This window comes from Ixodes scapularis, unplaced genomic scaffold (genome assembly GCF_016920785.2).
Source record: "Ixodes scapularis isolate PalLabHiFi unplaced genomic scaffold, ASM1692078v2 ptg000317l_1__unscaffolded, whole genome shotgun sequence".
NCBI classification, from domain to species: Eukaryota; Metazoa; Arthropoda; class Arachnida; order Ixodida; family Ixodidae; genus Ixodes; species Ixodes scapularis.
In genome coordinates this window covers 52,600-79,636 of record NW_024609960.1, presented here as the reverse complement: position 1 = coordinate 79,636, position 27,037 = coordinate 52,600, and the positions used below count along the sequence as shown (strand labels likewise).

Sequence of the window (27,037 nt, the reverse complement as noted above, 5' to 3'; positions counted from 1 at the left end):
AATTTTTATGTTTTCAACCTAGTCATAATGGGCATTAAAATTAAAATATATATATATATATATATATATATATATATATATATATATATATATATATATATATATATATATATATTACAGGAGGTCGTTTAAGCTTCGCTTTTAAGAGTGGAACGCGATAGCTAAACATATAAAGCCCCACTCGTTCCCAAGCCGTGCAAGCATCATCGCCGAGAAGAAAATCTATTGGGACACGGTATCGGCGACGTACGTGCACCACCTCCGTACCGGCCGCCACCGGTCCCCGATGGAGCCACTCGTCTGTTTAGGTTCGTGCGGCGCCTCCCCGTTCCCACGGCAGCAAAGGACTTCTTCATTCGGATGCACATGGAGGTGCTCCCCGTCAAGCGGTGGCTGCACGGGAAGGGATTCCTCGTGCCTCGGTCCCTCAACTGCGACCTCTGCGTGAACACCGAGACCATCCAGCAAAGCCTCGCCGAATGCTCAAACGCCTACCTGTTCTCGGGCTAGATGAAGACGTGCTTCAACCTCAGGACGGCCTTCAATGGCGACTGGAGTACTTTCAAGTACCAGCTCCGCGGCGACAGGGACACGACGAAGTTGACGTGCGTCTTGGTGCTGATGGGACTACACGCCATCTGGCAGTCGCGCACGATCATGGTGCAGTGCCACTTGGACGCGCAGCCAAGCTGGGAATACTTCCTGGCCAAGCTGGAGAGGGTGGTCTCGGTGACTGACGGGGAGGCAGCGGGAGGGACGGGCGAGTGGCAAGGCATGAAAACGCAGCTGGAGGCCGGGGGTCATCACAGCATGGGCCGTCGTCTTCTGTGTGGCCGGGACTGTCGGCTACCCCCTGAAAAAAAGTGTTTGGTAGTTAATTGAGGGGCGCAGTGCACCTTTCTGTTTCTGAACGTGGCGCGCCGCGGTGTGTTAGGAAGTGCGTACGCGTGCGCGCTAAGTGCGTCGCGAACAGCGTGCTGTGTTGTGAAGAGCTTTTCTGGCACCAGAACATTTACCACGTATTCTTTATGCATCGCCTGGGCAAGTGTTCAAACAGATGTAACCCTCGAGGTACCGTTCCTCCTTAGACATTTTAAGAATTGTGTAAAAAGGTTGCGTGTGTCATCGCCTGCAAATATATTTTAAATAAACACTGTTCTTGTTACAAAAAAAAAAAAAAAGTGTATGCGGTGTTTAAACGTGTAGCGCGGCCTAGACGGTAGCGTGTTTGGCTCGGGACCGAAGGGTCGTGGATTCGAATCCCGCCTCCGTCTAAAAGTCTTCGTTTTGTTTTAAGAACAAATCAATTACTTTGTATATAGTGAGATCATTTTAGATACGCGCGAGGTCATATGTGGCTGTGACGTCATGACACTATCCACCAATCAGGATTTTCTCGTCACGCCACCGACGCCGGTTTTTCTACGATACGAGCTCATTAAAGCTATAGCTTTAAAAATATATCACTGGGAGTGAAAATTATTTGACCTTTCGGACAGCACGAGATATTCAATTCAATTCAATTCATTTTATTTACTCCCATAATACAAAATGGGTGATGGAGGCAGGAGGAAAAGCTGCAGAAATGCAGCTTGACGAAGCCCCTGCCCCCTACAGGTAGATCGGACAGCGGGATACAATTGCATCATTTGAAACAAAACAAAAAAAAATTATGCACCACACTGAAAAATGTGTTATTAGGAAAATAATATTTCACGCAATCTATTCTTTTTTACATTTTCAATGAAGACACCTTTTTCTTCGAAAAAATTCAATACTGTTGGAAGTGTGTGCTGAATCATCTGTAGACCGTAATTAGTTCTTGGGCGTGGTACTCTCAAGGTTCCGGCGCTGCGCATATCGTATGCAATATTTTTGCTAGTCAATTTGGAAATTTGCCGTAATGGATGATTTGGAAATTTAAGTGATGCCATGTACATAGTTGCGAGCTTATATTTAAAATATTCTTTGATTTTCATTACTTTATGTTTAGAAAAAAAGAGGCTCAGTATGTGCGCAATAAGACTCATTAGTTACGATGCGAATTGCTTTTTTCTGCAGCAAAAACAATTTATTAACGTTAGTACTTGTCGTAGTTCCCCAAACTAGATGACAGTATGATATACGAGGATTAAATAATGCATTGTAAGTTAAAAGCTTTACACGAGATGGTAATATAAAGCGATTCTTATATAGAATACCTATGATGCTTGAAAGTTTCATAGTAAGATTTTGAACATGCGAGTCCCATAACATATGTTCGTGAAAAATCCCGCCTAATGTTTTAACAGTAGTACGTTACAAACTTAAACCTCCGAGGAATTCATCATTAATTTTGTGGTGGCCTTACACACTGTACCTATTGGTTTGAAGATAATTGCATTTGTTTTACTTTCATTAATTTTCAGAGAATTGGAGACAGTCCACCAACTAAGTCTTTCAAGGCATATATTTGCATCGGTAATTAAACTATCAATGTCTTTTCCTGAAAAAAATATACTGGTATCATCTGCATAAATGACAAATGAAGCTTTTCTTGTGATAGTAACTATATCATTTATAAATAGGTTAAACAGCAATGACCCCAAGACACTTCCTTGAGCTACTCCTGTCCGAACTGCTTTCAGCATTGAGGAATATCCGTTTATTTCAACAGCTTGATGCCGGAATCTCAAGTAGCTTTCTATAAGAGCCAGGGATTGCCCTCGAATTCCATAAGAATATAGTTTTTCTAACAGAACTTTATGACTCAGCCGGTCAAAGGCTTTAGAAAAATCAATAAATATTCCTAAAGTTAGACACTTATTTTCAAAATTGTTTAAGATAATTTCCTTTTGCTGTAAAAGAGCCAGTTCAGTAGAGCGACCTTTCCGAAAACCATACTGAGAATCTGTGGCTGTACCTGCATTCCATTAAAATCGGTACATTTACTGTTTTTGAGGTTCAGAAATGCCGAGCTTACCTCGCTCTCGTCGGTAGGAAACAGAAAACAGTTTTGTGAAATTCCTTGAGTTGAACACGGGGAACCGCTTGTTTGCACAGGGGAGAACAAATTCGTGAAATAATCATTAAATTTATTTGCTAGTTCAACTCCACTCAACTTATTACCTTCTATTAAAAGTTCCCTTATAACGTTATCGTGATCAGTCCGGTCTAATAGAATATTAACTTTTTTTCCAAATTACGTCAGTTCTATTTTCACTGTGAAATATTCTGTAATAATATGAACATTTTGCTTTCCTGAGCGTGCTGGTTATCTCGTTTCGACACTTCTTAAACTTTTGAAACACATCGAGGTCTCTAGTGCTCAAAAAACGTGCGTAGAGTTTGTTTCTTTTAGTTCTCATTCTTAATATTACTTTGGTGACCCATGGTTTCTTAGACTTTTTAGATATAGTTACTTTTTTTAGGCTTAAAACATTCTTTATATATAGCATCAAATTGATCTATGAAGTAATCGTACGCTTCATCAGCCGAGTTCCTTGAGAGCACCACATTCCAGTTTTTAGACGCCACGCAGTGCCTGAACATCTCTAGCGTTTAACAACTTGAGTATAATATATGGTATCATAACTAGGGGCTTTCCTTAAATTATCTAAATCAGCAAGAAAATAAATTGGAAGATGGTCACTGATATCAGAACACACTACACCAGCAGAGACCCGAGTGCAAGTTATGTTTGTAATAAACAACTCCAGTAACGTTTCACTGAAAGAAGTAACGCGAGTAGGACAAGTGATTACATTGAAGAGACCAAACGACAGAAACAAAGTAGAAAATTCAACTTAACGAACAGAAACATAATTCATATCAATATTGAAATCACCGCCTAGAATTATTTTATAATCGTTGTCACCAAAAAATTGAAATACAGTTTCAATAAAACTAAAAAAAAACTGATAAATCACCACTTGGTGGTCTATACATTAATCCAAACACAATGTTACCGTACTTCACACATAGAGCTTCATAATTATTAGTCATTACAGAATAATCTGCTATGAGATTGCATTGAATATCTTTCTTAATGTACATAGCTATTCCACCATCGCGCCGAGAAGTACGATTCAGATAAAATATGTTATAATTCTCAAAGCGCAAAATATCAGATTCTTGATTGTACCATGTCTCGCTTAGCATGATTACATTAAAAGAAAATCTAAAATCATCAAGAAGGATACCAAGCTCATCACTTTTATTTCTCGCCGACCTGACGTTTAAGTGAAAAACAGAAAGTGGTTTATTTGTTTTATCATTGAACAACCTTATCACATCATTCAATGTGTTAGCAGAGCTACGGTTCGTGGTGTGCGTTTCGGTAAATTCTGTCTAATAGGTTTTGTTTTTCAGTTTCCCCTCACCACCCCCCCCCCTTTCCACCCTTCCCCGGTCAACGTCACCGTGTCCCGGATTTCGCTAGCAGTGCACTGTACTAGCAGGAAGGTGGTAACCCTAGCTGGATGGATGGATTGGATGGATAGATTGGATGGACCGGATGGATGGAGGGATGGATTACGGAGCCTCTGTAAATGGATGGACGGATGAATGGATGAGCGGACGGACGGACGGACGGACGGACGGGCGGGCGGACGGACGGACGGGCGGGCGGACGGGCGGGCGGGCGGGCGGACGGGCGGGCGGGCGGACGGGCGGGCGGGCGGGCGGGCAGACGGACGGACGGGCGGGCAGACGGACGGACGGACGGACGGACGGACGGGCGGACGCACGGACGGACGGGCGGGCGGGCGGGCGGGCGGGCGGGCGGGCGGGCGGGCGGACGGACGGGCGGGCGGACGGACGGACGGACGGACGGGCGGGCGGGCGGGCAGACGGACGGACGGACGGACGGACGGGCGGGCGGACGGGCGGGCGGACGGACGGACGGACGGGCGGGCGGGCGGGCGGGCAGACGGACGGACGGACGGGCGGACGGACGGACGGACGGACGGACGGACGGACGGGCGGGCGGGCGGGCGGACGGACGGACGGACGGGCGGGCGGGCGGGCAGACGGACGGACGGACGGACGGACGGGCGGGCGGACGGGCGGGCGGGCGGACGGACGGGCGGGCGGGCGGGCAGACGGACGGACGGACGGACGGACGGACGGGCGGGCGGGCGGGCGGGCGCGCGGACGGTTGGACAGACAGACGGAAGGACGGACGGACGGACGGACGGACGGACGGACGGACGGACGGACGGACGGACGGACGGACGGGCGGGCAGGCGGGCGGACGGACGGACGGACGGACGGATTTTCACCAGTCTTCCAAGCTCCTTTTTGTTATTACCAGTGGCGTACCAGTGGCGCACCTAACCTAGGGGTGAGGGTGCCCGTGGCAAATAGTTTTTTCGCTCACCTGATGATGATAATAATAATAAGTATTTCTTTTTTAAATCTCGCGTGCCTACAAAAGCGGGCTGGATGTCTCAGCACATCCATTCCGTTGCATTGTACTGAACATACACGGAAGGAAGGTACCAAACGAGGCACGCTCCTGAACGCGGGCACATGTTAATAGTTTGACAAATCGAGACTGTTTAGGTTTGTGACATTTTATTTGCCCCTTTCATTATACGTGTAACAAATATAAAACAGAAATTAATGCATCATGGCGCGGCATAAAAGATAACTTTTCTGCCTTTCGCTGAAGCGAATTCATGTGCATCGTCATCGAAGTCAGTTTAATAAGCAGTTTCTCCTCTCTCTAAACTCGAGAAAGCTAGATCAGGAAAGTTCAAAATACGAAAGTGTTAATTCCAACTTGGTAAAAATTTCGGCTCGAGGAGCGCTCTGCCGCTCGGGAAGAGAGCTTTCGGTCCACGGTGCCCTTTGTCCGATCCTAGCAACTCCAGCCCATCGCTCGCCCTCTCGTGGACGAACGAATAACTAGAGGAGCGTTGGAAAGATGGAAAGACCAGTTCAAACTGTTACCAGTTTCAAACTTGGTAATTGCTCCAGTTTGACCAGTTTCGTAATGGTTGAACTGGTCATACTGGTTATGGTCACCAGATTGGGCTGACTGGTCACTCTGGTGACCGGTTAGAAAGCAATCTTATGACCAGTTAGATCAATATGGTTACCAGTTAGACCAGTCTGGCTACCAGTTGCACCAGTTTGATTTCCTGTTAAACCAGTCTGACCACTCCAAATACCAGTTTGACCAGTTTAAATACCAGTGTGACCAGTTAGATTATGAAACTGGTCTTTCCAATAGGGGGGGGACGGCGGCGAATACGGAGTTATGGGACCAACAGGGACTTTCGGCCTTGGTGCTCCTGTTACCGCAGTAAGCTGAGAGAAACAGATTTGGTGTTGCGAATCGTGTTCTGCAGAATAAGGGACGCGACAACAGCAAGGTTGTCGCTCATGTGACGTCAGTGCAAACCATGTATAATTTTCGTGCGGTTTTTATCATCCTTAGAACGCGTGACAAACTTAGTGCCCTAGAAACACATTTTTTGGGACCACAGGGATGTGTTTGGAATACAATAAAACAAAATTTTTTTTTTTTTTTTTTTTTTTTTTTTTTTTTATGGCGATTTTAGCGAAATTGACGACACCCAGCGGTTAGAGCACACAGCTGTGGCGACAGGTTCCCCCTCCAGCCCTCTAGAAGAAATTAGATACTCTCCGCTCCTGACGGTCAACAGATGAACCCGTCCCAAGCAGCACACATGTCCAATGAACGTCCACAGGACACCCCTGGAACGTTAGGCTATCCTAAAAACATTCCCAGGAATAAATGTGCTCCAAGGAGTGAAAGTAGCTCCAAAAACACGCGATGAAAATCACCAATATCTGACACTTCATAAAAAATAACACGAAAGCGTAGATCAACAGAACAAACAATCTCGCAAAAGTCGCATAAAATCTTGTCCTGCAGCGCAAAATAAAAAAAAAATAAAAAAAAGTAAAAAAAATTATGAAAGTAAAGAAACATCTGCGTTTTTGACACTTTTGGAAGAAGATTCCTCACTAAATGTGGGTGTCATCTCCCACTTCCGCTCATCGGAAGTTTGGTCACGTTCGCTTTATTATTTAAAACTATTTGGAGGCATTAGTACTGCTTGTGCTTTACGAATTTATGATGCCCGACACGAATCGAGTTTGGCCTAGCTGGCAGGCCCCCGCGTCTGGCGGATGCACGGACGGAACTAGCACTCTCGAGTCTGATGTTACCCGCGCCGGCGCACGTGAATGTGCGAGTTCGGATGACAACCTCCCCTGATACACCTACCACCACTTCCGCTAGTCTCTGAGCTGGCAGGATCGCCTCGCACAACGCGACCTGGAAATAGCGAACAGCTGCAGTGCTGCCAGCTGGGCCGTCAACGCAGCAACCGGGACCTTGAAGCGCGCCGGCTTAGTGCCACGGCTAGGTCGAGGTATGCGAGGGAGATCCTGCAATAGACACGCAGTTGATCGCTCAGAGCAGGCGTATAATCGAGCTAATAATTCCACATTCGTAAGAAAGAAAAAAAATACTAAAATAGTTTCGGTTTTGCAGTTTCGGTTTCACAAAGCAATAAAAACAAAAGTAGGTTAGTGGCGCCAGCTCGCGTTATAAAAGAGAACGGAAGTAATCTCCCACAATTCCTAGCGGCGTCCATGACTTTTTTGAGGGAAGTGATCTGGGTGATGCGGCTGTCTGCGACTCGTGATCCTCGGCTGGATTAATCGACAGACTTCGTTCAGTTTTTTTCCCGTGGATGATGCGCACCTCGAAGGTCTCCCTGCGTCTCTGAGAAACCGCCACCGTTGGAGCGAAACAGACCCGGGGGTAAGGCGGGTAGCTCTCTTATCTAGCTTTCACGCCAGGCGCGGCGGCGGTCGTGATTCCGCACTTGCGCGGGCAAAAGAGAGCCGTTTCTTCGCCCATTTCACCTCAAACCTCGGCACGCTCGCAAAAAAACAAGCGGTTCGTTCCTTTCTCTTTGTGACGGGGCGTTGCGGGTGTCCGACTCAATACCATTCGACGTTCCCCGGGCTCAAACTTTGGGCGTACCCCTCCATAGGCGTACGTACCGTACCGCGGCTTTCGTTGTGGAATCGCTAGGTCGGTCGGTTTTTGCCCGACATTCGCGCAGTTTTGACATTAGACGCTGCAAATGCGGAAATGACCCAAACTCGTCTCGAAAAGCAAACAAAAAAACTAAAGCGTGCTTTTTGGAAGTCTGGTCCACGAAGGACTTCGTGATATTTTCTTTCTATTTTCTTCCTTCACGGCGTTACACGGCGAGTTGACAGATATATCACGCGGTCCAATGAGGCCGAAGGCAAAGGGCATAGACGATTTCCCCCGCTCGCTCATCGGGGCGGAAGCGCCTGTTGGTCGTCACGAATTTCCACTGCATATCTTATTGGCGGTTATGTCTGGCAGGCCTGAGACGAACAGACAGCACAGATTTCATGCCTAGATTGCTGCCGGCGAACGCGCTACTACTGCAACATCAGTGTATTGTGCGTAGAATCAAACGGCGCACTTGTGAAATCTTACGCCACTAGCAGTAGAAACACAAGCAGAAGTTTTGTGTGCGTCGAATACTTCCTTTTGGGGCAGACTTGGGTGTTTCCAGGTGTCGGACGGATTAGAGTTTATCGCCCCTCGAAAGAGTGAGACGCTCCAGCCGTGATAAGCGACTTCCAGGCTTCATCAACCCACCGCAATACGAGTACTCACATTCATTCTAGCCTGATGCATAAACAGGGGTGCAATTTGAATCGGAAAGCTGCAGCTTGTTAAGCCAAGTCTCCACAAAGTTTTCTTGTAAGTTTTACACGTTGGAGTGGTGTCGAGGATACTGTTAGGCTCATCAGCACGCGTTTAAGCATTTTCTGCCTGTCAACTCGCTAATATCTAAAAATTTAGTTTGCTCTAGCAGTAATGTTGAGATAAAACTCGAGCTGAAGAATCGTTTCCTTGTTGATAACAAAACAAGCAGCTCGCACTCAGTTATTCTAGATGTATTCAAGCGAACGACTTGTGCGAGTTACTGGGGAAATAAGAAATGTCATGTGTCTTGTCGAAGTGGACTTTTTTCAGGAGATTAGTCTTTGATCGGCGACCTGGCCAGCAAGTACATTGTATACCAACTGATTATTGCGAGGGGTGGCTTTATTTTGGCCGCCCTTGTGCTAAAGAATATGAAGGCGGTCCTTCTATTCGTAGTGTAAGGCTACATATCCGTGACAAATCAGAGGGGAAATTTGCAAGCATGTTATACGTCGTGGTTGCCTGCTTGCTGTCTGTGACTGCATCGGGCTTGCTGACTCCATAACACTGCTGCCTTGAGAGTCTCCACATAGAAAAACCCTAGTCTATATTGTATTAAAATGAATGATCTGCCAAGCATAAAGGTTAGTAAAAGGCCCACCAATATGCTTGGGAAGTTTAATTGAACTTTGTTTCGCCTTGCTCTCGATTGCAAGAGCTCAAATTGTGATTCTCCCAGCCTACTCGTCATTATTGGTCACTAAAACCGTCATCTTGTCATTGAAAACGGCTTCTTGCAATTTACTTTACATTTTGTCTAGAGCTTTCGGGGACATTGTTTGAAGGTCTTTCTATCTCCATATGCTAAGCGTTGAATGTCAAATTTGGGGAGTAAGTCTTACGTATCAACTGCTTCCGGTCCATTCTCACGTTTTCTAATGCCTTTCAGGCAACTAAGGTTTTGAGGATTCACCTTGTGCGTCCAGAGACTGCTTGTAACGTAGGCTACCAGACTAGCCGCTCAATGAGCGCTCGGAAGGAATTGATACATTGTATCCAATTGTCACATTTGTTGTTCGACATCAAGTGTGTAATTTTTAACATGCCGGTGTGGTTTTTTTGTAAGAACTAACAGACAGGTTCACCTAGAGAAAGTAAGTCCAGAGAGAAAATCGTCCGTAAGCTCCGTTACGGGGCGGCATTTCATTGAGTGCAAACTGAAGTCTCTCATTATGGTTACAAGGCCTCATTGCCTTCAGAGGCTAAATGGCACTAAGTTCTCAAACAGGAATTTTCTTGAGCATATTATGCTACTTTTTTTTATGGCAGGTAAATTGCTCCTTATTTTTTTTTGTGTTATTTGCTTGTGTAGCTTGTGGTGTAAAGTGCTCGCTATATACAATGAATAATTTACCTTCGCAACTCCGCTGATGTGCCTCGAAAGTATCGGGATATGCTTTTATCCTGTAAAACCTTCTATGGCACATTCTTGTAACGAAACAGTCTCCAATTTCCTAAAAGTTTTCACCATGCTTTCAAATGAATTTGGCTATTCATTGAAAGTTGGGTGCTTTCAGCATGTCTTCTTAAGGTTTTCATTGCCTCTTGCATCGTATTAAACTGACAATCTCCGAATGGATTTTGTGTGGTTTAAGCATATACATTTTGTGCAAAGTCCAGTCACTTTGATTGAGTGCTAGTCCAACCACTCAAAGGTGAGCTAACAACCTGCAGAAAAAAAATTAGCTATTGGAACTACTAATAAATAGAGCTAAAACAATATTGGGATGACCATGCGTTTAGAATACCTTGTACTATAATACATCAACAAAAGTTTGGTTAGACAGTGCTGAATAGAACACGCATTATGAGTTCTACCAACTCGACCTGGGTCGGCTTGCCAGAAGCAGCGCCTCGAATGAGACTGTGTTATCTTAGACAAAGAAAGCACTGCCAAGCCTGGGGCGCGCCAGCGTTTGAGACTCGACTTCACGTGCCACTCCGCTCGTGCGTTAGCTTTAGCAGCGCTTTTTTCGTCTCGGATAAGGCAGTCTTATTTGAGACGCTGGTTCTAGCAAGCCAGCCCTGGATTTGTTTGCTGTTGTAAATCCTAGTTAAAGAAAATAAAAATAAAAATTGTTGAGGGCTCTCTTATTTTTTTGCATTAACTGAGTTAGTCTGCGCCATCAGGCCAAAATTATGCCTTTTTCATTTTTAAGTGGATGGAGTTTTTTTTGTCTTGCTGAGCATTATTTGCTAAATTGAACTGAAAACTGTTGTGAGGATCTATTTCAGTAGGTGCCCAACCTGGTGGGGAGTGTTTGTTTGTTCAGGCTATTTCAAAAGCCCGCGGTGGCTAGAAGGTCACTACTCTCCTTTTAGTGGGCCCAAACCATGGTGTAGGGGCTGGCGAGACTGATCTGTGATGATGCCCTTTTGTTGTGGTCTGTGCACGTTAAATACATCCAAGTTCAAGCTGATTTGTTCATCTCATACTGTGTCTATCATCTCATTCCGTGTGGATCACCTCATCCCGTATGGTTCATCAGCATAAAGTTGGAGTATCAAGCTCATTACCAAGAGTATTTCACTCATCTTTCTTCCTCGCACAGTATATAAATGGGACAATTTCCCCAAACTGGATTGCTACTATCGCTCGTCCTAAGCTGTTTCGAAATTATGTCTCTGTTTTTGTAATAATCCATGAACTGTTCTGTTCGAATATTTGTTTCTCATATGATTATTGTTTATTTGTTATGGTTTTACTACCCGTTTTCGTTTCTGCTCTCCCCTTCTATAATGCCCTCGGGCTCTGAAGGTATTTTAGTAAATAAAGAAATAAACGAGGGTGTCCCTTAGAATCTTTATTGATTATCATTTGCTCTAATGTAAGCGAGACACTTGTGCAGAATAAAAATATAGATCATCGCACAGATACAATGATCCTCGCACTTCATAGATACAATGATTTTTGCACTTCATATGCAGCTTCAGTTTGGCAATATATCTCCAGATAAGATGATATTTGCAAAATTTTGTGTTATCCACAAAGGTGGTGCATATGAAAATCTTAGTAACTGTAGACCTATATCTTTATTGCCCCCTTTTTATTGCCCCTTTTTTCAAAAGTTGCAGAGAAAATAATCAATTGAAGACTTTAATCATATTTACAATTGATAAGTTGTAACCAATCTCCAGTTTGGTTTTCAGAAAAATAAATCAACAGAGTCAACCTTGATGCACATTGCAGATAAAATAATAGAGAACATTGAAAACCATACATACACAGTTTGTATCTTTTTAGATTTTAAAAAGGCATTTGACTGTCAAGCAGGGTCAATGCGCTAGAAATAATTCATAGCCATTTGTTTTGACGGTTCCAGTATACAGTTACCTATATTTAATTTGCAACTCTCACCAATAATATATGATATTCCAGAAGGTTCTGTACCTCTCCTTTTGTTATTCATTTTATACATAAATAATATTGTAAGCAAACTTTAAATGCAAGATATTATATATGCTGATGATACAAACATCTTTCTTTTCTTTTTCTAGTAAGGACCTAGTTTATCAGATATATGTTTCAATTATCTGGCTCTGAGATTTATTTTTGTGATTAAAATACAATCAACTTCATCTAAACACTAGGAAAACAAGATTTGTTCTGCTTAAGTAAAAAAATAAACCTACCTTGTATGACCTGAATATCTATTTTGAAGGATAAAAAATTGAGCATGTTAAAACAAGTTGCTTGGTGTGTGTGTGCGTGCGTGCGTGCGTGTGTGTCTAGAGCAATAAATATTTAAACAAGTTACAACATTTATCACTGAAGTGGTTAAAGTTACAACTATACCATTCACTTATCTATTCACGCCTACATATTGTATAGTGGTATGGGAGGCAACAATACAAACTAATACAAACAAGTTATTTATCTTACAAAAGAAAGCCATTCAATTTATTGGAAACCTTGCAAGGTATCAGGACTCAATGCCAATCTTTCAGGAGTAGAAAATATGAACTATTTAGCAAACCATAACCCTTAAGTTATCAATCATTATTTTTAAAGAAATATGGCTGAACCGATCACTTTTCTGAAGCTACTCTCATAAAACACCAGGCGACTACAATTTAAGGTGCAGTTACTACGTAAAAAGCAAAGTTTCTACAAACTATGATTTGCCACAACTTGCATATCTCCTTCCTGATGTACTAAACAGGTACCCTATCATAGTTGAATTGGCTCAAACTATTAGCTTGTTCAAGACATTAAAAAAAGAAAACCTTCAGAAATCTATTACCAATGTCTCATGATCTGCAGTTGGTACCCCAACTTGTTAGTCCATATGCATTATTCAAAATGTGTCAAATATCCCGCTGATGTTCATGAGCGTTTTTTTTTTTTCCTTTTTTTCTTTTCTTTGCTAAGTGCTATATTTAGGTGATAGGGCCCAGTCAGAAGGCAATTTCGTTTTCTCTTGCCCTAGCTCCTCAGACTTTTTTTCCATCTGAAAGTAAAGAATTCATTATTCATAAGCCAAAATGATGGGACAGGCAACATCCTTCTTGTTTAATGTAGTGCTCACGGTACCAATTTTCTGCAGTCATGCCTGGCAACATGTTATAAAGCATCCAGGCTCCCTTGATTCTGTGTCCGAATGAAGCATGGGTTAATGACCCCAGATAAAATAAACAAGAAAGGTAGTAAGAGCTGGTAGGGGGCAATTGGAAATGAATTCCTTGAAAATGGCAGCTGGCATTTCAGTGGCAGGCTTAACTCTGTAGGGAACCTCTTCTACGCCCCACCCTAACATGCGCAGTGCTGTGTTCTAAAATGATGCAAGAAATAGTTTGCAGACACCTACACTTAAGTGTCAAAGGTGGCATGAACCTTGCTCAACAATCTTTGGATATGGCTGCAGGCTCCTTGAAGCTGGACAGTTTGAGTCCCCTGTTTTTCAGACCATAATTTTATATATTGTTTCTTACTAGGTGCTTAACAGGATTCAGCCGGTATCCATTTCATGCCCCCCCCCCCCCCCCAATGACATATTGGATCGGCAACCTTTTTTTTTTTTTACTCTTTCTGATTTAGAACCTGGCCCTTCATTGACACGCATGCAGCTGATGTATTACAGGTTAGACAGCTCTGATGTGGACTTTTCCACTATTAATATTGAGAAGTTCAAGTCTTTCACCTCATGTATGTGCAGCCCCCCAAGGCCTTCCAGCCGATTGAGGGCACAGTGAACATGAACCGATTAATCCATTGATTATTTGTACCAAGAGTGCTATCAAGCGACTTGGCTCATTTCGATTAGCTGGCTATGAAAATGCCAGGGTTTACGTTAATGGTGCCCTGAGTCTCGCGAGAATGCGAAAAGACCGAGGACTTCCAAGTAATGAACACCGCATTTTTGCGTGTGTGCAGGGAAGCTGGCCCGTGACTGCCCAGCACCATGTCCAAGCCAAAGAATGCCCAGCCTGCGTTGCACAAGGTCATCATGGTGGGGAGTGGAGGCGTCGGAAAGTCGGCCCTCACTTTGCAGTTTATGTACGACGAGGTGAGTACTCCGGGTCCGGACTCCAGGTTCGGCTCCAGAGTTGTCTCTGGAATTTGGGTACTGGCCAAACGTGGCCCACAACCGCGAATGTGTGATAGCCTTAGGGTGAAGTCTGAGCAGCAATAGACCGCCTTCAAAACCCCATCCAGCAGAATGGGTGGTTGCCATTTCTTGGGCATGAGGGATGTTATTGGATCAAAGTCTTCGCCAAACGCCGACGCTGTTCTTTGTGCGAGCCGAGCAAAGTTCACACTGACTGCTGATAAGCCCTTGTGTCCAGTACATGCTCGGAGCGTATGCCTAAACAGTAGCGTACTCGGATGATTGTCAAAGCAGCGTCTAGATGGCTCACACTTTTGGAAAGGGTCTATTGAATGAAGGGTTGTGCTGGGATGTGACTGCAGTAAAACTTCCCATCAAGAAAACTGATGCTGTTTAGAGTCACTTCCCATAGCAGCTTTGGCCACGAGAGTAATGGCACTAGGCAAAGGTACTTCTTCGAGCAAAACGGAATGTGGATGCACAACCCAAGGAGCAGTAATATCTTCATTTTGACCTTGAGGGTCAATGTGACAATAGGATAGCTGGCGGTTATTTTGTAATAATATATATAATTATATTAATCTTTATTTCGTTTCGTATTTTAAACTGGGGGCAAGGAAAAAAACAATGCATCATAGCTTGACGGATGTTTTAAGCCTCCCCTACGTATAATTCCAAAACACAAAAAGAGAAACGAATCGGACAACAATGAAGAAAAACCAGCACGTCACTCTGACTAGGGAACAAATTTTGCGCGACACAAATATTTGCGGCGCAACAATGCAAGTGCTGTAAAGACAAACATAATCCCTACCTAATCGCAAAACACAAAAATGCACATACCTCTGTCGGCGTCATTGTGTCAGTGTCCACACTCTATCTGAATAAATAATTTAATATATTTAATTTAATAGCCATTAATTGATGGTTTTATTGTCTGTACAACATATGCAAGTTTGATTGCCCCATTCACTCGAGCATGTTTATTTGAGCTTTGGGGCATGATGTGGTACAACGAATATATGCAGCGTATATTTTCTCCTCGATAAAGTACACAGCTTCCATTGCACATTCTTTGCTCAATAAAATAGACAAATTCCAGCGTATTTTATTTCTCATTGGTGGTAGCAATGAGAAATAAAATCATTCGGTGCAATAGTAATTTTATTATTTCAATTCTCAAACATTGCATACCGCCGCACATTGAAGGCTGGTTCGCGCACCCGCGACTGCTTACGATTGAGTGCGTCACTACCTCTCGCGACATCTTCCAACCAGAGAAGAGACTGGCATGCTGGCACCACCTATGGGGTGGCCCTTGGACTACATTCCACAAGAGTGAAGGTTTTGCCGTAGTAGCGAGATCAAATGTATGTACTATCAATGAGAAACTGTTTATAACATTCTCAAAAAGTTTTCTACAATAATAGTGAAAGGATGATGCACAGAAATAAAGTGGGAAATATACGGAAATCGCAAGTATCCCAGGGCCACCCAACAGATAGTGCCGGCGTGCTCAGAGGTCACAAGAGGTCATAACGCATTAGGTCATAAGCAGTCGCAGGCGTGTGAACCAGCCTGAAGCCAATCGATCGGTCCCCCGTTCAGGCGGGGAGGTTTCGTTTGCTCGTCGTCTTCGGAGAAACAAGGGGCTCATGTGGACGTTGGCACGCCGCGCTCGCAGTTTGTGGAAGACTACGAGCCGACCAAGGCCGACTCCTATCGCAAGAAGGTGATCCTGGACGGGGAAGAGGTTCAGATCGACATCCTGGACACGGCGGGGCAGGAGGACTACGCCGCCATCCGGGACAACTACTTCCGGTCGGGCGAGGGCTTCCTCTGCGTTTTCAGCATCGAGGAGCCCGAGAACTTTGCCGCCACCACCGAGTTCAGGTGGGCGGTCGGGGACACGCTGACCAGAACCGTGCTACAGTGTCTGGGACACATCTTTGACCGGTGGGGTTACCCACCGGTCAAAGACGCAGGGATGCTTGTGCATCGAAGCTAGTCTCAAAGTGGCAACGAATTACCATATTTTCTGGTCTATGAGTGGCACCTTTGTATAAAAGTCCACCCCCCTGTAAATGGCTGTTTTTAGAAAATACAAGGAGCATTTCTGTACGAGTCGTGCCTATGTATTAGTACATTCGGTGCGGCAAAACTGCATTAAAAAGCCCGCATATTGTGTTACGATTGCACCGCGCGTGCAGGCGAGACAAAGTTTCAGTATTCTTGTCGGCGAATCACACGAGGGATATAACCCCCGTGGCAAATTTCCGCAGTTAAAGGAGAGCTGAAGAGGTTCTTTAAAAAAAGAGTTTGGTGAATTCTACCGTATTTTTGTCCCGTGAATTTGCATGTCGCTAGCATTTGACCTAAACGTATCAATAGACTCGAAGAGAAAAGCAATACGCTGGTTGTGACATTATATTCAGAGATTCCCTATTCCCTTGCGCTTAACCCCTTAAGTGCCAAATTTGTTTTTCAAAAAGTAACCTAAAAGTGCCAGATTTTTTTATTTTGAATCGTTACTGCTCTAGTATTACACAAAGTTTGAAAAGTTTATTACGCAAAAATCAGCGGAGGCGAAAAAAATATTTGCCAACTAATACGAGTGCTGCCATCTATGATCAGCGCCGCAAAACTACACGGACCAGCCGAGCTCGTCCGTGGAATTGAGGGCAACCGAAAAAACCACTGGACGAGCTGAGCTCGTACACGGCATTTTTAGTCGGATAGTGGCCGACGAGCTCAGCTCGTCCAAGGCACTTGAAGAGCAACTCCGCGCAACTCCGCTTCATTTTCGATATTTAGAAAATCATGCAGCCCTCTTCAGTATCATATGGGAAGACCCCATGTCAAACATTACAATCTAATTCCGTCTATATATTTAATAAACTGGGCAGCAAACTTTCAAATGAGCCAAGTCGCCGAAATCTGCTTACTCTAGCGTGCGACGGGAGGCGCAATCATCAGCGCAGTTAATGTGACAGAGTTGGAGCGGCCAACGTTGAGCCACTACGTTGGAGGCATGTCTACATCATCCTCACGTTTTGTTTGTTTTTTACTTCTCTGAGTGAAATTGAACGATGACGTCATGAGTTTCTCTTCCCGGTGTTGGCTAACGGCGTCCACGTGATCACCGTAACGCGGATGCGCTAGTTTGCGCTGCCCTGCGCGTTTATCGGTCTTGTTCCCCATACCGATTTCTCCGCCCCCCTTCTCCTCTTTCGTCTTCTTCCCTTCCCCCTCTCCCCCGGGCCATCACCGTCCACGCCATTCGAAGCGAAACGCCCACGTCACGTGTCCTGTACCTCGCCCCCACGAACGTCGCAAGACCACGTGGTTCGATGCGACGTGGCCATGACTCTGACGACACGAGAGCAATGTTGCCTGACGCAACCTAAGTTTCGGTTTTGGTATCTGCTGATGTTTAAATTAAGGTTACACAAAAAATATTCCTGATTTCGCAAATCCGAAGACTTAGAGCTGTTTAGTAGTGCTTTGTGAAATGGAATTACATGTAAGCCTAAATTTTTTGGAATTGAGCGGAGTTGCCCTTTAAGGGGTTAAGGCTCTGTATACCCCGACAATGAGCACAGCAAACACAGTATGGCGTAGAGCACGCATCTTTCATTGACCGACGAGCAGGAGCTCGGTATCGGCGACCAATCAGATTCGGTGTGCAGTGCGTTACGCCACGTTTGCTACACTCAATGTCTGAGTGTAACAGGCTTTATCGCTTGTGAGGGAATGCGTGCAGCATTTTTGACTGCGTGCGGAAGGTGCAGAAAGGTCGAGATACTATATGTATAAAATGTCGCGGTTCTCTGCTTCCGCTGAACGCGCCTGGAAAGAGGCACTTCGGCGCTGTCTTGAAAATGCCTTTGTGGCTACTTGGCGCATCATTCCGAAATATAATTTTGATATTTGTGATTCTGGAAGCCAAACGAAGACGATTCAAGTATTTTTTTTCTAAAATACAGAGCCGCTTCAGTTTTCCTTTAAAATCTATACTTGAAACAAAACTCATATACGTTGCACCGTCGTGTAAGATGCACCGACAAAAATATATCTTTTCCAGAATAAAAGCATCCCTGGTGGCACGAAATGAATTCTCGGTACAAGTTGGCCACTTACTTTTGGTTTCAGATTTTGTCATGATCATTGTGTCGTGACGGAACACGCTGCTTGTGTTTTCTTTGCTGCGACTTCCTACGAGTGTACAGTGCTGTAGGCATTGCCGAGAGATACTGAAAAAAAAAAAAAAAAACACGGCACTGTTTTTGTGGTTTTTGATATCCTGGATTTTGGGCAAAGGTAGGCAAATGTAGAACGATGGATTGCAACGTCCCTGCTGGTGCCCCTGTCGTGCAAGCACATTCGCATGCGTGTGAAGCAAAGTTATGCAGGCTTGAAAGTTCACATGCTTGGCTGCAGGGGTACAGATTGCGGCAGTCTGATCAAAACCGAGACCATACCACTCCGTTCCCAGTGTGTGGTTCCCAATGTGCAACACACGCACTGTTGCATGGGGGGATTTTTTATAGTGGCCTATTACAGAAAAGAGATGCTACTTATACGATAGAAAATAGGGTACTTCGCAACGGCGCCCCTGGCATCTGCTCACTTTTTTCTTTGCCACTTCTACAACCGACCGTCGCGGTCACGTCATCTGATGGCGTGACATGCTGGCTTGTGTGACTTGCTTGTTGCTGCTCTGGGACAACCCCGGATGCATGGTGTTAGTTTACGCCGAACACACCCATCGAAAGTGTGCACTGCAGCGTCATCCAAGGCGTGGACACAAACTAGCATGTTTTGTTTATACAAACACATTCTCAATGGAAGCACTTGATAATGTTGCGCATTTATGTCTGTGCGACCCAAAACATTGCTCAGAAATCTCGAGGCGTAAGAGTTTTGGTACAGCTTTTTGGTGCCTCAATCGACAAACCACTTGTGGAGAGTAATGGCTGTGCTGGAGTGACAGGTTCAGAGCTCTGTGAAACAAACAAAAATTGATGCACAATTTGCTGTAAATACCGGCTCGGTTATTACTGGCACTGTGTCACTGCTACGGGAGAAGCTAAGAAATTCCTGCAAACAGACGATTGAGGTCAGGGAAGGTCAGTGGTTCGTTTTCGGTGATTCGAAATGAAAGGATGCCCGAATCCATTTGAATTCTCGGATGTTTTAGGGTTTCTATAAAAGATGGTTCCACAGAAGAATGCGCTTCATGCCCCCACTTCATATTCGCTGCTCTACAGGGTTAGACAGGTCCATAGTGCAACACATTTGCTGTCTTCAATATATTTGCCGTGGTGCGGGACTCTACCGTGTTCGGTACTTCGCAGTTATTGTAACAAATGCTGCTTCGGTAAATCAACTGCTACGACATTATATTTCTGGTCAATTGCTCCGTACTGTGTATAATTTTGGGCTTAAATAGAGTCAAGATATCTGGAATGGAAGTACTGGAGTCTACTGAGTTGTACTGACTTCACTGAAAAGCGTTTTTTGTGCTTCGTTCAAAGATTTAGGGAGACCTAGCCATTGTAAGCTCTAATCTGCTTGTATTAAACCACCAAGTTAGCAGACGCTGCACACAATGTTAAACCCCGAGACTTTGGCAAAGACAGGTCAGACAGAAAGAGGTCTGAAAATAAAGTGGACAGACGGCATTTCAATGCCGTCTGTCCACTTTTTTCTGTCCTCTTTCTGATTTATCTGTTTTTGCCCCAGTCATGCTCAAGATACACCAGTTTGAATGCACTCTAAGCATTCTTTTGTCTACAGACACCCTTTGCAGAACTTTGGTGCATGTTTAAACGGGCCTCATTGGAGCTCCGTACGTAGCCCGTTTTAGAGATGATGCTTAAAGCAGGTGATGCAGTCACATTTTCTTTTTAATTGGCTTTACAAACCAAAGAAACTTTTGGCCAGTTACGGCCCTCATTTTGTATTTTAAATTTGATTAAACCTGTTATACCGTCAGGTGGTGCAGGTCAAGAGAAACAGTTTATTTCCTTTATTTTTAACTCTCACTTAGAATATGGGTAATTGAGTCACATTTGCCAACCTTGTTTGAGTTGGCCTGCGTCAATGTCGACAGCTTCTAGGCAACATTGGATCCCCAGTCGGCGGATTCGAACCTTGGCCAAGGCAACTAATCCGAGGCTTACTGTCGAGATACTGGTTGCACACAAACCTCGGTCCCTCGTTGTCGGCCCAACACATAAGATGGCCTTCCGTTCGTTCCTGGGCCAACAGGGAGCAGACCCTGTGGGTGAAGGGTGACGACCTGGTCCCATTAGGTCGTCTGATGGTACAGGAGTGGTTACTCAGTTCTTTGTAGAGGCATGCCAAATGACCGCTTGGAACCCCTTGGACGCAGGGAGCAGATCCTGCGGGTGAAGGGTGACGAACAGATCCCCTTCATCCTGGTGGGCAATAAGGCGGACATGGAGGACAGCCGCAAGGTGTCCCTCGAGGAGGCCCAGGAGAGGGCCCGGCTCTGGGGGGTGCCCTACGTGGAGACCTCGGCCAAGCACCGCACCAACGTCGACAAGGTGGGGGCCTGCCTCGGAGTTCCCGTCAGCGGCTAGGCTATGTGGCACAAGTTACCACCCTATACAAGGGATAGAACCACTACCGTTCGTCCATCCAGCTTGGGGTTCATTACCGTAATCCAATCCAAGAAGCTCAGATTCCAACATAACATAGTTCGGAACCATATTTAAAAAGCTTTAGAGCTTAGATTTCATAACCCTAATCCAATCCAGTGCAAAGAGCTTAGGTTTAATAACTAAAATCCAGTTCAATCGAAAAGGCTTTGATTCCAACATCACATAGTGCTTGGCTTTCAAAACAATGTTCCAATCCACTCCTGTAGTGCTTGGATTTCATGATCACAATCTAATCCAATGCAAAAGGCTTAGATTTCATTTGAATATTTTAGTCCAATCCAAAAAGTTTGGATTTTATAACTATGTAGTGCTTAGATTTCAAAAGTATACTTTGTTCCTGTCCTGTAGTGCTTGATTTTCATAACCATATGCCAATCCAGTCCGAAAAAAACTCTGATTTTGTACCTAGAATTCAACATTATTAGGTCAACTCAGTTGTGGAACTCCTGCAGAGGATAGCCTCTTCACCTCTTCAAGCTTGCCACCCACAGCCGTGTATACACCAACTCATGTTCACAAACAAACCGGAGCGCCCGGAGCGCCCCTAGCGGACGCCACCGGCGCCGCGCATGCGCGATGGGGGTGTGGGCAAAAAGCTTGCCGTCGCCCATAAACAAACAATTGAAATGCGATGTTGTCGGCGCCGGTCTGAGTTTCCACGCTCGTTTTCGCATTGGAACAGTTGATTCTACGTCCTTCTAACGATGTCTGACTACTTGAGCAGCGTCAGCGAAATTAAGGAGGCTCGTTACAAGGAAAACTTCGCGTAAATAATCTGACATGCGGCGATTCATTCCGCGTGGACGCCGCAGAACGTATGCTAAAGCCTGATTCACATGATGAGATTTCGCTCGCAATTTTCAGTAGCGACGTCGCTCGGACTGCAAAAGCGTGAACCGTAGCTGAGATGGTCGACGTCGATACTGAAAATCGCAAGCAGAATCTAACCAAGTGAATCAGGCATGACAAGTCGGTGATGGCCACTGGTAACAATGATTAACATCTCCTTGTATCTACTGTTTACGTCGAGCCTGCTTACCAACCTTCAAACTTAAGTCTTTTAAGGCCTGCACTTAATTCTTATCGCAAGTACCGGGCCCACGTTTGGTCTACGGGCCGGTGTCCTCTAAAAGAGCAGACGACAAGCAGAAACGTTTGAAAGAGCAGACGACAGTTCGAACGATCAGGCGACTGTTTCAACTTGAAGACGCACTAAACGTAGTCCGCAGGTGGTCCGTACAACTTGACGGTTTTCCGGCGTTCATTTTGGAACCAAACAAATAAATTTGATGGCCAGTAGTATCCGTGAATTTAACCCAAAATGCTTCCCGCCCAAGCAATCATGGTCCGACGGCGTCTGGTTTTCCCTTTTCACGGCACATATCCGCGTTCTCCGACGAACCGAGCGCATGAAAACTGACCTTCAAACCTTTCTCGACTCTCTTGGTACAGCCCCAGTCGCAGCATTTTGACGACAAGGCAGGTTTTTGTCTGGTTCCTTTCAAAACAACGCAGGAATACACGTCTTAAATGGGCACTTCCGCCCACAGCCCCAGACCGGAAGTGTGTCCGACGCGCCACCACCGCGCCGTGACGTAACAGAGATGAGTTCATGTATTGGGAGAGTTTGGCCATACATTGGTTTGAATAGGCGAGCATCTCGGGGCCAACCACAAGACACGATATAGCCCCTAGCGGTGATCGTGAGCTCTAAAAACGCGACTCGACTAATTTAAGCCGTTTTAGTGTCACTCAAGTGAAATAGTGAGTGAAAACTCTTGGTGAGTGAAAACTTGCCTCGTGTGAGGTTTTCATCACACCCATATCCAAGGATAGAATTAATGAATGCGCACTCCAAACCAGGGCTCACTTGCTAGAAACAGCATCTCAGCTGAGACGGAGAAAGAAAGCACTGGCCAAAGACAAGCACTCGCGCCGAGCGGGACTCCGCATCTCGAGACGCTCGTGCGCCCCACCCTTTGCACTGTTTCCTTTCAGCCAGTGTCAGCCGAGACGCTGTTCTAACAAGCCGGCCCAGAGCAATCTGTCACCAAGAGGCCGAGATTGAACACCTCTATTTCACCCTTGAAATGTTGTTTCCAATATTGTGATGTCGCAGTCTGCTGATTGGTCAACGTTGTGTCACACCTTTAGTTTACGCTCTAACCGCAGGGGGAGTATTCGGCGCTGGCGGCGACCTTTGCTCCGTTCATTGGCCAAACTCTCCTAACATGTGGCTCTGGCCACCCATCTTTTGAAGTGCCACCTAAAAACCTGTAACTGTAGTTATCATAGCAATTGCCCCCCTAGGAAACGGTGGTGCGTCAAACGACGAGAGGCGGACCTTGGGGGGAGAGGGGGGTGTTCTCCTCGTGGAACAGCGTCTAAGTGCAATAGGTGAGCGGCGTTTGGCGACTCCCGATTCGTTGGGAAATTTTGTTTAGCTGCTGACAAACGACGACAATGATCTACAAGCCTGTCTAAGCATGGTTCTGAAAACTTCACTCTGGAAGTTTCTGAGTTATGCTTGCACAGGCTTGCAGCTCATTGTCGTTGTTTGTCAACAGTGGAACAAAATTTCTAAAGGAACCGGGAGTTTGCAGACTGCTCACCTGCTCCGTAACTGAGTTGATCCAATAATAATGTTGCTATAATCCAATTCAATTAGCTTGGGTTTTAACATAACATAGCGTTTGAATTTTATGATCCAATCCAATCCAAAATGCTTGGATTCCAACACCATGTAGTGCTTGAATTTCAAAACCATAATACTATCCAATCCTGTAGTGCTAGGATTTCCTAGCCGTAACCGAATGTAATTCAAAAGGCTTGGATTTCAGCACCATGTGGCGCTTGGATTCGCTGGTGACAATGGAGAAATGGACTGTAGGAGGGTTGCAGTCACGAAGGGGAAGTTGGAAGATAGGCGGACGAGGAATTTAGGGCAAAATTTAGAGGTTGTGCGGATGTAGAGGGTGTGCAGATGTTGTAGTCGAGGCGATGAAAGCTACGACCTGATGTAAAGGGTATAGCCACTTCAGTCCATCTGTGCATCTAGGTGGGGTTAAGGTGCTCTTGAAAGGAGCTAGTGCAAAAAGCGGTGCCGTCATAAAATGCCTGCTCTAATAAAATACGGTAAAAACAAAGCTGGATGCTCCGCTTCCTCCACCCAGTATGCTTGGCCACACCATGTTCAGACTGCATAAGCCATCTGCCACTAGTATTGGGCCTATGTTTAACATAGTGTAAAGTTCACTGCAGACAAGTTAAACCACAACATTATGACAGAAGAGATTTGTGTTCATTGTTAAAAGATATAAATAGCATGGAAAGGGGTCAGACAGACATGTGTAGACAGATACCACTTTTCAGATAGCTTACCAGAATACAACACTCTCACTGTTTACATTCCTTCAACCTTGCATTTGCGATGAGTAAGCAGTAGCAAAGCGCACTACAGGCGTAATATTCGACAACCACATGAACCATGTGTTCTTATGCATATTTTTAATCGTTTCACATTATGACTTCTTCATCAGACCAAATAGTGCCCTGTGCAGAGTATAGGTATGTTTATGGCCTATCATAGATTATCTTGTCCCCGAGACTTGTGCGAAGGAAGCATCTTTCCCTCTTGTATTGTTAAGTGTAACCCTTTCCAGCCCTGTTAGTTCAGGAGTCTGGCTTCAATAGAAACCAGTTCCTTTTTTATGCTTAGCCACCAGAAACCACTTGGGTTATCTTTGTTGACGACGCATATACACTCACTGACTGTCGTAGTCCTGTTCTCTGACGTGCGTTCTGTGTTTCCTGCAGGTGTTTTTCGACCTGATGCGGGAAATACGCAACCGCAAGAAGACGGACAAGACGGTCAGCAACGGGCCGCGCAAGAAGCCGCGCCCCATCAAGAAGAAGTGTGTCATCCTCTAACCGAATACCCGCAAAACAAAACCCCTTACTTTGTTTCCCCTTTCCGCCCCCCCGTGACCTTCGAGCGCGTGCCGCCGTTTTAGCGTTGTCCTCGTCTTTCGTTGTAATTTCGAGCTTCAGTCGTTTGTTGTGACGGCACGCGCGCCTCTTTCGGAACGCGCGTTGGTCGTTCAATTCCCAGCTGTTTCATCTCGAACACCGGGCAGCGGGCTGACCGCAGTTTGAAGCCCCCTCTTTCGTTTATACTTTTCCCCTTATGCCAGTGAAAACGGAGGAGCTTCTTTTTCTCCAAAACAAGCCAAGTTTGTTTCATGTTTTTCTTCTCGTTGCGTACGTTATATTCGTCCTGTTACTTTTTAAAGGCTGAAATGATTCCAGTGTTTACACGAGCTTGTAGTGCCCCTTCCCGGCGAGCTTACCGGCACGCTCCCGTTCGGCTCGAATCGAAAAGCGCCCACGATGGATGTGGTTGCCGAGGCGGGTGGACTCGTTCCCTACGCCGCGGCCTTTTCCGGACGCACTTCCGTGGTCCTCGGAAAGGAGTTGTGCCTTCGTGCCTTCGGCATTTGTATTTATTTGTACCTCTGGAAAGAACAAACGGGCAAAAAGAGAATGAACAGTCAAGGCACGTTCTGAACTTCGTTTTTGTAAGTTGGCAACCAAACGTTGCTCCTGCGAGCTCACCAATACGACGAGACGCCAAAGGTGCCGCCGTTTGGAATCGAAACTGGGAACACCGAGCGGTGGCGAACCGGTGCGTGACGTGCTACTTGGTTAAGGGCTTCTGAGACGAGCTGGTGGCGCTCTTAAACCGAGCACTGCCACTCGTTCGGAAAGATGCTGCTTGTGTCGACAAGAGGAGCGTGGTCGCTGGGTGGCACGACATGTGATCGTCTGCTGCTCGTATGTTTGCACATTGGTTCCGGACGACTGCGCGCCAAGTGGGATTTTAAGGCTGTCCGAGAAAGGGTAGTAGTTTAATGTAAGTAGATTCTCTAAAGTGTGCAGAGTAAATTTAGGAATGGCATTTGCAAGGAAAATTGTGCGAAGGAAGGCCTCGTGCTGTGGTGCAATAAGGACGTTTCTGCCCTGTTGCCCGCGGCACCCATTTGGGCTCGTTGTATCGTAGTGGGGAATGCTGGCGAGTTATTACTTGTGTGGCTGTTTAGGCTCGGCTCCCGCTCTGATCGGGCAAATTGTTTCCCGCTTAGCGGACGTTTAGGCATACCAGTCTTGGTTTCCCTGCTGCAGCATTGAACGAGCTCCCAAAAACGCGGAAATGCTCCTCGCAATTGATGGCCGGCTTCTCTTTCTTGCTACGAAACCAGCCATGGCCATCTAATCTTTTTGAGCAGCTTGGACACACGCGAGCTATTGTCGAGTTCCACACGTCTTTTGCACCCACGAGCCCGTCCACGCTCGTTCGGCCGTTCATTTCGGGGAGAAACTGGCGTGGAGAGTTTGTGGTGTTCTGCTGGCCCCAGAAGGCCAGGGTGTGTTTCTCGTGTGCCAAAAAGATGTGTTCTTTTGGAGGGTTCTTTTGCAATTGGATGTTTATAGAAACAGTGCTTTGGAATTGGTATAATAAGCTTGTTTGAGCTCAAGGCAGGCAATTTGGCAGGCTCTCGAGTTGAGCACATTAAGAAATAAATTGTCACTGCAAGGAGTGCACCTTGATGCAAAGGCTCTTCTTTGTATTGTGCTTCTCCAATCTGCCAAGTTGTCCAAAAAATGGTAAGTCGCCATACGTTACATTCAAGTTTTCCTCTTGAGTTAGTATGTATGATCTCTATGGCTCCGAAGGAGCTATATAGTGCTTTAGGTACTCCCAGGGCGGAATGGACTTCTTCCAAAACCGACGCGCCCCATTGCGGCGAAATACCGCGCAGTGCACTCTGGGAACTAGTTGGCCACTCAGTTTCGGTTTCAACTGAGCAGATTGATCTCATGCTATCACGCCGCGACCGAACGCGCTGCTTGCGTTTTCGATTATTTGACTTTTTTACGAATGTACAATACACTCATTCTCGAGCGATACAAAACGAAGGCCGGGGCACTTTCCTTGGTTCCCGAAACACCGGATATTATGAGTG

The 27,037-nt window shown here is 45.5% G+C and overlaps 1 protein-coding gene across 1 annotated transcript; it reads left to right on the top strand.

Annotated features, from left to right (window-relative positions):
• The first annotated feature begins 7,574 nt into the window (after positions 1-7,574).
• On the top strand, positions 7,575-26,621 carry LOC115318710 (ras-related protein Ral-a). The gene is made up of 5 exons (XM_029978426.4): positions 7,575-7,783; positions 14,151-14,283; positions 16,010-16,218; positions 20,723-20,897; positions 24,831-26,621. Exons 2-5 carry the CDS (start codon positions 14,179-14,181, stop codon positions 24,942-24,944), a joined length of 603 nt encoding a protein of 200 aa, XP_029834286.1. The 5' UTR covers positions 7,575-7,783; positions 14,151-14,178; the 3' UTR covers positions 24,945-26,621.
• Positions 26,622-27,037: the final 416 nt, after the last annotated feature.

What these genes read in the sequence shown, in the direction of transcription:
- LOC115318710 (XM_029978426.4), top strand. Translation starts at nt 14,179, where the DNA reads ATGTCCAAGCCAAAGAATGCCCAGCCTGCGTTGCACAAGGTCATCATG. An exon ending in GCCGCCACCACCGAGTTCAG is followed by an intron (nt 16,219 to 20,722) that starts GTGGGCGGTCGG and finishes CCTTGGACGCAG; the next exon opens with GGAGCAGATCCTGCGGGTGA. An exon ending in ACCGCACCAACGTCGACAAG is followed by an intron (nt 20,898 to 24,830) that starts GTGGGGGCCTGC and finishes TGTTTCCTGCAG; the next exon opens with GTGTTTTTCGACCTGATGCG.